Source organism: Brachyistius frenatus, unplaced genomic scaffold (assembly GCF_029030835.1).
Source record: "Brachyistius frenatus isolate BFR_SWC_R1_liver_20210118 unplaced genomic scaffold, ASM2903083v1 Contig_75, whole genome shotgun sequence".
Classification (NCBI taxonomy): domain Eukaryota; kingdom Metazoa; phylum Chordata; class Actinopteri; family Embiotocidae; genus Brachyistius; species Brachyistius frenatus.
In genome coordinates, this window is record NW_027210674.1 from 1,650,001 (window position 1) to 1,664,922 (window position 14,922).

General features: G+C 43.5%; 1 protein-coding gene across 4 annotated transcripts in view; it reads right to left on the minus strand.

Annotated features, from left to right (window-relative positions):
- The window catches only part of myt1b (myelin transcription factor 1b), a 44,546-nt gene extending 34,897 nt beyond the window's left edge, over positions 1-9,649 (minus strand). For all 4 annotated transcript variants that reach the window (XM_069708393.1, XM_069708394.1, XM_069708392.1 and 1 more), the window contains exons 1-2: positions 9,344-9,649; positions 3,695-3,801 (exon numbers count right to left, since the gene is read on the minus strand). In XM_069708393.1, coding sequence (XP_069564494.1) covers positions 3,695-3,697 — 3 coding nt within the window. In that variant the 5' untranslated portion in view covers positions 3,698-3,801; positions 9,344-9,649. The remainder of the gene's footprint in view (positions 1-3,694; positions 3,802-9,343) is intronic.
- Between the last annotated feature and the right edge of the window lie 5,273 nt (positions 9,650-14,922).

The window sequence follows — 14,922 nt, forward strand, 5'->3', positions numbered from 1 at the left end:
CCACTTCACTGTTTCCTTTTTTCTGCTTTATACTCTTTCTCTGAGAGAAACACTCTACATTTTACACCACTACATTTATTTGACAGCTTTACTTCGTATCGATTTTACAGATTCATCTTTTTAATGCCACTCAGATGCTTTGGGAAGCCTAATAATATTCAGTTTATATTGTATATATATATATATACCATACAACATTAAAACGGACTGTTTGCATGGATTACTTTTGCAGTTTCTTGGACGTTTGTGGAGAGAATGTGCAGCAGGAGATCTTATTCACAAAAATAAAGTACAAATTATGATTTGAATAAAAATAATTCCCTCAAATTGAGTCAGCAACAACATGTGTTAAGAAAACATGATAACTAATTAGCATGCGAGCGTGAAGGTGAAACATCTTAAATGGTTTGAATAGTTAGCTAAAGGTACTGACTACACAGGAGAAACAGATAAAAGTCATGTACAAATACATTTTATACACATTTATGTACTTCTGCTTTAGTCAAAATTTGAAGGTAGGATTTTGTAGATAACTATATTCATTCATTATGTCACCGATTAATTGTTTTGCCACTGAAATGTAACTAAATTGTGGGGGAAATGGCCATCGACATCTTCCAAAGCACAAAATGTCATAATTCAAATTGCCAAGTTTATGATCATATACATGAAAAAAAAAAAAAAAAAAAAATGCAGGGAGAGGATTTGCTTTGAAAATGAACTGTAATGAGACATCAATTATCAAAATAGCTGCAGATTCATTTTTTTTCAAACAACTGACTGTAAAATCGATTGATTGTTTCGGCTCTAAATGCTGCTTTTACTTTAGTAAAAGATTTGATTACTTCTTCCACCACTGAAGCATAATGGGGCCCGAAGGTGTGCAGAAGCAAAAAAAAAAAAAAAAAAAAAAAAAAAAAAAAAAGAAGAAGAAGAAGAAGAAGAAGAACCCTGACTAGAAAAAGACTATCGTCGTCTAATATTTGTCTTTTCATTCACATCCCTCCTCTTGTAAAACTATAATGAATTCAATACTAAATGTGATAAAGACAGGACTAAAAGATGATGAATGAAATGCTGCCATACAGTAGGTGGAACAGATTTACAAAATATGTTGGTGGACCATTTTACATGACTGAATGTAACTAGGCAGAGGATGTTTGTGAGTGTGTGTGTGTGTGTGTGTGTGTGTGTGTGTGTGTGTGTGTGTGTGTGTGTGTGTGTGTGTGTGTGTGTGTGTGTGTGTGTGTGTGTGTGTGTGTGTGTGTGTGTGTGAGAGAGAGAGAGAGAGAGAGAGAGAGAGAGAGAAGTGAGCGTGTAAATTTGCCTGAAGCACACGTTCCTCCTTCATGAAAAGATGATATACCTCTCCTGTACTTTTTCAGCCTCCTTCCTTTGCCTCCTCCTTACATTGATAGTCATTGGATGAATCAAAAACCTGGACTGAAAAAGGGCTCCTATTGCTTTCATGTTTGTGTAACCATAGTTACGCACATTTAAATAGGTAAGCACATCTGAGTTCGCCTCTTTTTTCTGTCCTTTTTCTCAATTCAGGCTCATTAAATTTGTATGAACACAAAGTCACTGCAAATGAATCCAGATGCAGCCAGGCAGGCATTCACCTGATTTTCATAATCTCTTTCAAAGGACTCTTTTTAAATGTATGTTCAAAACTTGTCCTTTACCTTGCTGTCTTTTAATTAGACTCCTTGAACGATGCATGTAGGTGGGTCTACACACTACCAGCAACCTCTTATGCAGAACAGAGAGAGAAAGAAAAAGAGAAAGCGAGAGATGACAGAAGGAGGTGGTGTGTCAGGGTGTGCAAGAAGCACTGAATGTGCATGGCAGCACGTGTGTGTGTGTGTGTGTGTGTGTGTGTGTGTGTGTGTGTGTGTGTGTGTGTGTGTGTGTGTGTGTGTGTGTGTGTGTGTGTGTGTGTGTGTGTGTGTGTGTGTGTCTTGGGGTTTAACTAGTGTGAAATGTAGTGTGGAGCAGCAGCAGAGGAAGAAGAAAAAGAAGGAGGAGGAGGAAGAGGAGGAGGAAGACGCGGCTCATCCCTACAGGCTGCGTTGTACATTATCAATTATGTCCTTCTTTGTGTGCAGCGGTCGGTGCAGGAGGGCCTCGGCTCTGCTCTGCATTCTGACAGCTCTATGTAAATGGCTGGCTGGGGGCAATGACTTCAGAGAGAAGGTCACCCTTCGTCCCCCGGTGCACATAAATGACTCTTTTATTCATTTTCAGGTTTACAAGAGTAAATGAGGAGAGGAGGGGGTTAAGATGGGGCGGTGACGCGGAGCGAGGAGTTGGAGAGGAGCGCTCACAAACTGGAAAAGCGAGACTGACATCTCCCAAAAATTACCTGCGGACTGCAGCTGCCAATTAGAGGGGCAGGCGGACCGCGCTGCACGGCCTCCATGTTGCATCGCCACATTGTGAGGCCTTCCACAGTTTTACTTTAATGATTCACACCAGGCAGTGTGTGTGTGTGCTTGTGTGTGTGTGTGTGTGTGTGTGTGTGTGTGTGTGTGTGTGTGTGTGTGTGTGTGTGTGTGTGTGTGTGTGTGTGTGTGTGTGTGTGTGTGTGTGTGTGGTGGTGGTGGTGGTGGGTGGGGGGAGGGGTCGCACTTCACATGTGAGACAACTGAGCATGTGCGACCACATAATGGGTCAGATGTGCGTGTGCTGTCAGAGGTTTGCCATTTACAGTGTGAGTCATCCTGATGTGATTTCAGGGTTTGTAACTAAACATCTTTTCAGCTCTGGTTGTCGGTCCGTTTCGTCCGTTTTTCCTACGAGTCTAAAAAGATAATCAGAAGTGCGGGAGCCCAGCAGACGCTCCGCATGATGTAGTGTTTGAAAGCGATGCTTCTCTGTCCTCGGCTTCCTCAGCAGCAGAAATCAAACCAAATCAATAAAAGTCATCTCTTCGGATGAACCCGAGCCATCAGGGGGAGGCAAAACTACTTTTACTGGGCCCAGGGGAAAACACCCCTCTTCTCCTCCTCCCCTTTCTCCTCCCCCTCCTCTCTCTTTCAATCTCCCCTCAATCTCTCCATCTCTTTGTTGAGTGTTGCTCTCAGGAGTAATGCACGAGGAGAAAGGGGACAGGTGTTTTCTAGGAAGGAAATGGTGGCAGCGAGGGTCAGAAGTTTCAGAGTGAAGTAGGAGGGGGGGCGGAGAGGAAAAGAGGTGCTGGAGGAGAGTGTTTTTCTGCTCTGCTGATAAGGCTGAATATCATGGACAAAAAAAAGTATGAGCAGCTCAAGGACATCCTTTTGAGTTTCTTTTTTTTTATGATTGTGTTTCAATAGAAAGAAAAAAAAGAAAAAAACCCTGTGAAGTGAACTCAGCAGCAGGAAAACGCTGAGCTGGGCCATGCTGAGCTTAACTAAACTGAACTAAGCTGAGCAGAGCCGAGGCGAAGGATGGGCCGGGCCGGGCGGGAGATCTGATGTGCTGTTTGATTCATGTTTTTGTGTCCAGCATGGCTGTCACCCCCCCCCCCCAACACACACTCACAGCCTGCTTCTCTCCTCCCTCCTCCCCCCTTTTTTTTTTTTTTACTTTCCCCGCTGAGTTAGGGATTGGGGAAATGCCCAGGAAGCAAAATCAGGTTGGAAGGGGCGTTGGGGTGTGTGTGGTGAGTGATGAAGAGGGGGTGGAGGGGCTGCAGGGCCTTGTCACTCACCATGATTGGTCGACGGCTCTGCAGTCTCTGGGAGGCCTGACAGCGGCTGCTGGTCCTCTCGCCTCGCGTCCACCGCTGGTTCACCAGCTCTCCCCGAAACTCATTTTCTAGCGACAGAAAAGAGAAGAAACAAGGATGGAGGTGGGACAAGAGGAGAGGTGGGGGTGGGGGTGGGGGGGATTTTTGGAAAAAGAAAGAGAGAGAAAAAAGAGGGGTTTTTTTCATATGAAATCATCAGCATCAGCACCAAAGGATGGGGCAGCGGGTTGGATAAAGGAGGGAAGGGGAGGGTGGGGGTGCTGCTTTGAGGGAAGGTCGGGGCACTCGAGCATGCTGCAGACACTCCTTTATTAACTAAAAGAAGAGTGTGTATTCTTCTCACACACACACACACACACACACACACACACACACACACACACACACACACACACACACACACACACACACACACACACACACACACACACACACACACACACACACAGAGGCATGGATAAGTGCCCCAGCTGGGGTCCCTGTCAGTCTGCTATTAGAATCAATCAAATTTGCGCATTTTTATCGAGCTTTTCAGGGTGCATATATGAGCGGATGGAGGGGAGAGGGGGTGAAGAATGGTCAGTAAATAATGAATCATACATAAATCAAAGCTCCTTTTTTTTCTCTCTCTCCTTTTTTTTTCATCAAGGTAATAGCTCTTCACTTCATCTTTCTGATGACGGCCCGGGAGAAACAGGCTAAACCTATTACAAATCCCTCCCTACTTTAGAGACGATCGTGATGGTGCAGGTGTTAAATACAAAAACAGAGAGTTGTCCTAACAGCCCCGCTTCACTTTCAGGTTCAGGGACAGTGCAGTGTATTTTTCAATGAACGCTCAAGGCTGAACTTTTCAACTAGTGCAGCTTTAAGACACTTCAGCTCTAAAACAAGCGGATGTTGCTCCCTCTCTCCTTCGCTCTCTGTTTTCAAGTGCTGCTGAGCTGGTACAATGAAATCTGATTCGTATATATATATATATATATATATATATATATATATATATATATTTATACTGTACACACACACAGGCGTGTCTCTACCCTTTAGCTTTCACCTCCATATGGATTGCGTGTCTTTGCAGCAGGCAGCAGAACATGAAAGAGGAAGTGCCCTTGAGTTTACAGTGACTCGTCTCACGGTACGGGCCCCCTATCCATCCGTCCTCAACAACATCTCAGCGCAAATAACAGTGGAGCGGTACCAATGCCCAGGTCACTCTGTTGAAAATTTTAATTGAGGTTGCTCGGGAGTTATCATTCACACTTCAGGATTTATGGTGGAAATTCAAGGCAGAATATTCTCATTATGTGACTTCTGACAACAACAACAAAATAAACCAAATGTAAAAAAACATCCGTGTGGTGGCCTCAACAACACATCAGCCACCTTCTGCTGGCTATTAATTCATAACCTCTGTAGTCTGCTTCATTTGATCTTGTTTTCTACATCCCTCTACTTTCTCCTTCCTCCCCACCTGACTTGTCTGGTGCGTGAACCCACAGACACACACAGAGTGCACGCTGGATGCAGTGAAAGCAAACAGTCGGCGAGACAACAAAAGGGCTGCGTGTCCATATCTGAGGGGTCCCGGAGCCGACCGCCCCCTCCACCCCTCCACCCCCCCACCCCCTCCACCCACGCCCTCCCCGCTTCACCCATCATATGCAAACCTCGCCAAAGCTCAGCCAGCACTCTTTTACAAAGTGCTTGTTTATCAACTTTCCTCGCTCCCGCCCCTCCACCCCTCCCCCCGTGAAAAAAAGTGATTACAGCAGCAATACTGTTGGTCTGCATCTCTATCTCTGTCTCAGCTATCTCTGTCTCCGCACACGAGCACGCAAACTCACTTCTTTCTCTCTCCCCCCCCCTCCTCCTCCTCCTCCTCACTGTTTTGTTCTCCCTTCTGTTAAAGTGAAGTGAAGTGAGCATCTGTCCTGTATTGTTAGTTTAGAGGCCAAGGAGCTGAGAGGCCTTTTCCTAAATGCCAAATATATAACAGCGCTCTATTAGGGACACGTAGCCTCCGGCCGTGTGTCAGCGTCCCCTTTCACTTTGCTCAGTCCTGAGCCACAGACACAAGAAATACACAAACACACGTGGTCACGTTGAACCTGCGTCTGTGTGATGATAAAAAAAAAAAAAAAACTAATCACAGAAAAGGTGGCTGCGCTGACCGTCATACTTTCATCTGTTGTTTCATGTTGAAAACCTGAGTATCTGCATCCTTCTCAGATGAGAAAACTAATTTGAAGCATGTCTGCGCAGGATGTGTATTCTTTGATCACATGCTGCTCATTCCCACCTAAAAGACTCGCAGCTCGTTATTTTGCAGTGAAAATTGGAGGAGTACGAGACAATTAGCCGTTCACCAGGGAGGTTCGGTTAATCAGAGGCACGGGAGGGAGGGAGGGAGGGAGGGAGGGTGGGGCATGAATACAAAATGAATGGATTTCTCTCTTTTTATCAAAGCTTGCATTTTTTTTAGAAGCAAAGTTTCCTTTTTTCTGCAAAGCAGAAAAATCAACTAAATAAATGATAAAATCAATAGATTTAGCCTGAACATCGATACAAAGTTTAGGATGAAATAATACCATTACAGAACTGAGGCTTACTGTACTGGGACAATGGAGAGAAGAGGCCTAAATCCATAGTTAGATTAAATACCAGGGTGAACTGTCTGTAACAGTATTAGTGTACATACAGGGCCGGGGCCAGCTGTACACCCCTGGTCCTGTTAAGCAGGATTTACTGGCAACTTAGTGTGATTACAGCGAGCCGGGCAGAACAGACAGAGAAATCAAAAGTTGTGCAGTGGGACAGTCTCGTATTACTCGCTGCTGGTTTCTTTGTTTCAAAGGACAAAAGAAAAAAAAAAGAAAGGAGCAACCGGATTTATCTGGCAGGTGTGAAAATTGAATTTGTGATGTACAGATAAGCCATGCAGATTTTTCACATCCCAGTCTGAAGGTCAAATAAAACAAGAAAAGTAAGTGAAGGAGGCTCCGGGACAAAGTGGCAGATGCACGCTCTTATCAGTTATGGGATGGGAGTTTTAAGGGCCAGGGTGTGGAAGGGGAAGGCGGCGCCATGGCAACCGGCTTTTGGAGGAGCTCCCCCGAGGGCCACCCTGACCTCAGCATCCCAGAAACAACACAAACGTGTCACCGCTACTTATATAAAAAACACAAACTGGTGTGGTCCACCTGAGGCAGCAGCTCGTGATGTTCCAAACATTTCTGCATGTCATGCTCTTCTGAGAAGGTATGCACTTTCCGCTTACTTTTTAATTAATTTTCTTTTCTTTATTATATTTATTTCCTTTTCAACGCATGGCATAAAATGTATTATTTCCAGGCTTTGGTTTTTAAATGCCTCCTCTCCATTCAAAGCTGGCCGACCCTGACCTTTGCTTGTATTGCTTAGATTTCTGATAGGCTTTGAATGACGAGGGCGCAATTTGGCCCCAGCTGCTCCTCCAACATTTTTTATTGCGCTCCCTCCTCCGGCACCTGCTGTCCTCACCATCGGCTATTCAAGCCTTCATAAATAGAGAGGTTTCTTCCTATCACAGTAACTAAAAGAAAACACACACACACACAACTTCATATCAGAGCCTGCTACACACACACACACACACACACACACACACACACACACACACACACACACACACACACACACACACACACACACAGCTCTCTATACTCTCTGCTGTTATGTCCTCCACAGCATAAGGCACCAATAACCTAATTCTCTAATCCCCTGAAACTAGGCTACATTTTACAGGAAAAGTAAACAGAAGAAAAACAATAGGTGTTTTATAATTTCTGCCAATGATGCATTAAATCTTCAGCTTGCTGTTTATTCCACATAAAGCCCGACAATAGACGGAGTAAAGGCTTTAATCAGCTTTAAACAACTCCAGATGTAGGTTTTAAAAGCTCTTATTTTAAAATACAAAGCAGGTAAAGTCAGTGAAACGTCATGAACACAACATCCCTGCAGAAAACCTGATATTTATGAATTAAAAGACAGCACAAGCTGGCATTGTTTGATGCTGTTTCTGAATGTGGATGCTTTTCAGGCAGGAAAACAGGACAGTAAATAAGGTGTTTTTTTTGTTGTTTTTTTTTACCTGCTTCCAACCCTCAGAGAGTTCCTAACATCTCTGCTAACAGCTGAAGTTTCTCACATAAGAGCAGCGCTGCTCGGTGCCGACGCGATAATGAGCGGTGTTATAGGGCTACTACAGCGGGGATGGAGAGCAACTTAACGAGCGGGGTGACATAACACTCCGCGTATCATCATCCCTCATCTCTCTTTCCTCCATCTTAGGACGCAGGTGCTTTGACAAACCGCGAGGCGCACACAGAGCACATTACGTGGCCATCTAAGCAAAGCAAGAAGGTGGGGAAAGGAGGAGGAGGAGGAGGAGGAGGTGGGGGGTAGTAAAGAAAAAATAATACACACACACACACACACACTCAACGCACAGGTTCACAATCTGCACCGCGCTACAGTCTCAGGGTGAATCCGACTAGATGAGCACTTCAAAATCCGAAATGTGCAGCTCGAGCCTTCCTCCCCGACGCACCGTGTTTATATTCAGCCGCTTCTGAGGACTTTTTTTGATTTTTTTTTATCTGCGCACTACTAAAGGCGGCTGACATTTGAAGAGAGCATCTCTGTTTTTTGCTGCAGAGGATCAAATGGCCAACCCCTCCCTCCACCGCTCTCTCAAACACACTCACTCCATCCTTCCATCCATCCATCTGTCCATGCATGCACACACAGACACATGCGCGGACACACGCAGACACACACGGGAGTCCTGCTCAACGCCCACTGTTAAATCCTAATAACACAATCCGCTGCTGAACTCGAGATACATATCTGACTTTACTAGAAACAGAAGAGTGGTCGGTGTAATGTGGAGCAGTGTGGAGCCGCTGTGGTGCGCCGAGTACAGTAAACGGGCTAATTTATTCTTGGAGATACAGAAGGTGAAACTAGAGGACAGAGAGGAGAATACACTTCAGATATGACTCAGTCCGCTAAGAGAGCATTCACAGGGACATAATATAGTCCATTTTTACACTGAGTGAGGCTGCTTCGAGCGCACACGCTGCTGATGAACTATCCAACAGAGGCAGAGTGGCAGAGAAGTGGGTAAACACGCAGCACCGAGGTTCTGAGAAAGCGCCATAGTTGGTTTATTCCCACTTATTCAACGACACCAGTGTAAACATGGACCACATTTAATGGCCAGAAAAACAGCATCCTCTCTCTCTACTCTGCAGGAGCTTTCTCTTCCCACTTCAAAATGGAATAAATCGAGTCAACAAATGCACACGTTTGAGAAGAAAAATCAGGTCAAACTGTTGAGAGATCGCAGCTGTGAGCAAGTTTTAATCCGAGGAATTAGAAAATATTACAATTTGAAAACAACACTAATCGGCACAAAAGCACGCTGTCGGGCAGGATTTAAAAATAAAAAGGACGCTGAGATACATCAAAGTTGAGAAAATACCGTTTCAATCCCAGATTAATCATCACATTTATGTGTATCTAATAATCAAAACATAAACACGGTTCATTTCGGTTTACCTGTATCCAACAATATTTCCTTCGCGGGTTTGCTGCTGCGTCCTTGCTGTGTTCTGAGAGTTGCAGGTCGCTGTCAAGTAGTTTGCTCAAAAGATATCCCGAGTAAAGGTTTATAAAACGATCATCTATCCCGTTACAAACGTCCAGATGTGACAAATAAGAGGAACAAGCGAGGGTTGCACCGGCCTCTCCTCCGCAGCGCATCGGCGCACGGCTCCGTATCCAGGCGTTAAGATGTTACTTGTTTGTAAGCAAAAACATGGCTTCATTTGCCTTTGTCAGCGAGGAAAAAAACGTAATATTGACTTACCTTTCCCTCATGAGCCATTGTACCAACCCCCCTCCCTCCCTCCCTCCACCCCGTCCCCTCTCCACTCCCCCCCCCCAACTCCTCCCTCCGCCCTTTGCCATGACATCACGGAAGCTGTAGTAAAACCTCTAGCATCAGATGGGCAGGGCTTTAGGTCCCCCCCCTTACTACACACTAACTCAATGGGCATATGTGTACACACTCACACTCACACCCCCCCCCCCTCTTTCTCTCTCTGACTTTCTCCCTCCCTCTCTCTCAAACACATACATCATCAGAGCGAACAAACTGACAACTTTAAACTTTTGCGTTTAGCGACGTCTCCACGCGCTTTTCCCCCAAAAATGAAACTAAGTTCCCCGACGCTGCTCCCCTCTCCAAACACTTCGAACACCGTTAGCTGTCTCTATGTGACCGGTGAGAAATCATATTTTACAGTAGTACTACAAAATCACACCAGAATGAGCTCGTACGTTTCACCCGCTGACAAGTTCATGAGGTTCCGCAAATGCCTCACGGAGTTTACTGCGATCTCTCACCACCACGTCCCCCCACACACCCTGGAAAGTGGTACCTTCCAATAATTCATTCAGTGGACTTTTCTTTTTTCCAGGACTGGGAATTGATGTAGTAGTTGTATGCAGAGTTTGTATGCGCGCGCTGCGCTGACAGCATCTGATAATTCCTTCGTATGGAAATAAGGGAGATTTAACGACGTATAGGCAGAGAGGCAAGTCTCCGAGGGAGCTTTACTGGAAATGATTTATGCTCCGGGGAGGTTAGAGGATGGAAGTGCAACATCAGGTTGAATTATCACGGTACAGAAACTGCTACAGGAGCAGGAGTTTTAAGAGGACTGATCACTGTCAGCTCCAGATTTGTTGATAGTTGTGAGGCTCATTGACTATCAGCCGCAGCTCGAAACAACAAACAGACAGTTTTAATAGTGCAACTTGGAGTCACTCCCAAATGTTGCTCACACCGTGCTTTTGCTTTGCTGTTTTGAAACCATTAGTGGAAATGACAACCATTCATTACAAGCCATTTGAGAATAGTCCCCACAAATGCCATCCTTTATCTGCTGTCTCCACGCCGCGTACGCAGGGAATATTCAAAAAGCCCAACCTTCAGCTTTCAGAAATTCTATTAAATTCTTATCTCTATGCAGCAGGCTCTTTTTGTGCAATCCCATTGTTATGCATTGGAGCTGAAATCAATCACCGGCCGTACACGCCGCCATCAGTATGATTTCAGACTGTGGGTGCGGAGAGAGCGAGAGAGCGAGAGAGCGAGAGAAAGAGACAGAGAGAGAGAGAGAGAGAGACAGAGAGAGAGAGAGAGAGAGAGAGAGAGAGAGAGAGAGAGAGAGAGAGAGAGAGAGAGAGAGAGAGAGAGAGAGAGAGAGAGAGAGAGAGAGAGAGAGAGGGAAGGGGTTCAGCAGCAACAACAGCGCCGGCAATCGAATAAACAAAAGAGAGGGAAATATGAAAACCCTGGGTCCTGATCCAGCAGATGGAGGACCCGTGTGGGGAGTTGAGGGCCTCCAGGTCAGCTGCGGTGTGAGCTGAGAGGCTCCGCAGCAGATCGAAGAGAAGATAGAAAGTTGATCGAAGTCAGAACCCTTAAATTCCACTCAAATGTCTCTTCTTTTCCTCACGTGGAGAGATGTCAGGACTGTGGAGAGATTTCAGCACTGTGGACAGCTCCACAGTGCTGCGCGAGGTCGGCTGTGTGTGTGTGTGTGTGTGTGTGTGTGTGTGTGTGTGTGTGTGTGTGTGTGTGTGTGTGTGTGTGTGTGTGTGTGTGTGTGTGTGTGTGTGTGTGTGTGTGTGTGTGTGTGTGTGTGTGTGTTCAGAACCCTGGACAGCTCCGGCCTGCACAATACCTTACATAAGCTTATTGTTGAGATAACAAAGGCCCTTTGTCCGCGCGCGCTGTTCACACTGAATATCTGCCTCATTAGGAGGAACATCAGGCTAAGTTTAATGACATCACACAAAACTATTTTAAAGTTATTTTATTTTATTTGAACTATTTTTACCTTCCCTGCTTCTCCCAATACTTTATTACTTTATCTAAAGTCCTTTTACTTCATTCAACTTATATATATTTTTTTAAAGATAAGACTTATAATTTTAAGTAAACTCACTTCATCATCATTATAAACCGAAAAAGACAACAAATTCCACTTTTATGAGCCTGAGTGATCACAACTAAACTTTACTGAATTTGAAAACTTTATTACTTTATTATGTCAATCGTTATTCTAATATTTTGATAAAACTCAAACTAGATTTCTGGGAAACTTAAACAAAAAAAAAGTTTTATGTTGTTAAATTTTTTAGTTTGTGTCACTAAAATAAACCAACCAAACTAAACTTAAATAAAGTCTGCTTCCTTGAAATGTAATTGTAAGTTTAAATAACTTCTATTAAATATAATGTTGTAGTCCTACCTCAATCTTTAAAGTAGTTATAATAGAAACTAAACTTTTAAAGAAAACTAAACTAACTCTCCCTATGAGCTTCGTCAAATGTTTAATAATAAACTAAATCAGAAAAAAACGAACTAAATTCACTTTTATATGTCTGAGTTTTCACTGCTAAAGTAAGTCAAACTTAACAGATTTTTTTTTCTTAAGTTTCTTTTGAAGGACAAGTCTCAGTAACCAAACAGCCGGTACATCAGCTGGGGAAACTTTGTCCTCTGTCTGTCTGCAGATGGCAGAGAGCCCTGCAGCACTATAGCAGTTGTATGGTGGCTATATTGTGCACATTCGGGCTGTGCAAGCAGCCAGTATAAATATTACATGGGGGCAGCAGCTGACTGAGCGCTGAGGTTGGGACCGGGGGAGGCCCCTATAGTCCCTCGACAGATGGAACAAGCCGACAGACTAACACAACAAAAAAAGTTTTTAATAAGCCCGCAGCTTGGCATTGTCCCCACGGTACCGGGGCCACACGGTCCCCTAGGGGACCAACTGTCCTTTGTCTGCCCACTTCTTTGTACTTCGGGGGTCGAAGTTTAGTTTTGGTTGTAATTCTGGAGAGAAGTTCACGAGTTTATTTAGAAATGCTCGCGTGAGATGAGTCCGACAGAAGTTTTAAAGTTACAGCTGGTGTGACCAGACAGAGCGATAAGCCCCTTTAATCCCACACAAAGACGGATATAATGTCTCTAAAAGGGTTTTATTTTGAAAAAACAATAACAACAACAACAACAACAAAAAAGCTCCTGCGGACAGAACTTTTTATTTTTTAAAAGTTCTGTGTTGTATATATTTCTTCAATGTCTAATTATATTTGTGGCGGCCGCGCAAACGCAGAGGAAGGACACGCACTTAGACTGTAACACTACTGTATGATTTCAGACGCAGATGCCGAAACACAAAGTTCATCTTTGCAAGTTTCTCCGTAAAGTTAATAAAACAAGTGAGTGATACGAACCTAAAAAAGTGCGACACAGCTTCATGTTTGCGGTCCTCCTCCTATCAGTCTCTCTTCGGTCCCTCAGCGACCGCCGAGTGCTGCTGGCAAGTTTACTTGTGCCGAACAAAGTTGCTCAAACTTTACTTCAACTTCGCCCGGACTGCGGGGCTGCGGGGCGGGGACCGAGTACGATGACTGACAGGCGCGGAGAGCCAATAGGAAGGGCCGCGGCCCCCCTGCTGCCGGGAGCTGGAGCCAATCCCGCTCCGCCTGTCTCAGCTTTCAACAACAATAGCCTGAAGAGCAACAAAGAGCATCTGCTGCGCCCGGCAACTTCTCACACTCACTAAGCTCCCGCAGCAATCTGCTTTAAAGCATATAAACACTCAATTCTGTCTGACATCTCAGCTACTGCTTCACTTTTTATGTCCTTATTTGTTTTTTACTATTTTTTTTTATTTTTTTTTTTTTACATGTGCACTGATTTACATCAACTTAACCACACCAGTCATAAAATGTAGGGAAGACTCCTCTATAAATATCACAGGAAAACATAATAATCTAAGAACACATGAATATTACAATGATGTCGAACCGAGCGACCCATTATCCATCATTCTTTTATACATATTTCCAAATCTCCCCTCATGTTAGCAACATTTTCTCACGTATGTGGTGGCTGCACAACTTTTCTTCACCAGCTGTACAGCTAATTTAGGAAAGTTGGAGGAACATTTTCCCTGAAACTCTGGGCCTATTCAGAGTGTCTGTGTCTGGGAAGGACAGACAGTTCCTCCCTCCCAATAGCAGATGGTCTGCCAGATAATGAGCTCTCCCATTGCCTGCTCTATTACCCCCATCCCCACCACCAACATGTATGAAGTGAAGCAAACCTCAACACATTCTACTCATTTTTCTTCTTCATCTTCTTTTACTTCATGAACATTTAATATGATATTGAAGTGTTTTGCTATTTTTTTTGTTCAAGACAGTTTCATATTGCCAAACAATTTCCCCTCCTGCTACAGAAGGCATAGCTGTAAAGTAGCACTTTGATATGATACTAAAACCAGCTCAACTCAAATCAACTCAGCTCTTTGTCATCATTTAGTAACACTAAACTAAATTAAACCAACACTAAACTGAACTAAACTAAACTAAACTAACATTAAACTAAACTAACACTAAACTAAACTAACACTAAACTAAACTAAACCAACACTAAATTGAACTAACACTAAACTAAACTAAAGAAACAAAAAAATCCCTCAAACAAGAATTCAGAAATGCCAATACTAAACTGAGTTGAATTAAACTAAACTCAGATGACCCACCATTAGCTTAACTAATATAAACCCAAAATTCTCCATCCGTTGTCATAGTATCAATTTTCTACATTGCTGTGTTCAACTAAATAAAGTAACCTCAAATTATTCATTCCTTCTCATCAGTTTGACTCGTTGTTTCACTAAGATGAAGAAAGAAAAAGCAAAATAGAACAAAACGACACAAAAACTAAACTCACAAAACTCTCTTTTATAAACTGAAATGTAAACTGTAAAATGTAAATACTAAACTTCATAAAACAAACTCAACTAAACCAAACTCACTCGATCAACAAACACAATCTGTTTTTACTGAACTGAACTAAAATGGAAGGACTAAAACTAAACTAAACTAAAACAAACTAACACTAGCACTAAACTAAACTAAATTAAACTAAACTAAACTCAAACAAACTAACACTAGCACTAAACTAAACTAAATTAAACTAAACTAAACTAAAACAAACTAACACTAGCACTAAAATAAACTAACACTAGCACTAAACTAAACTCACA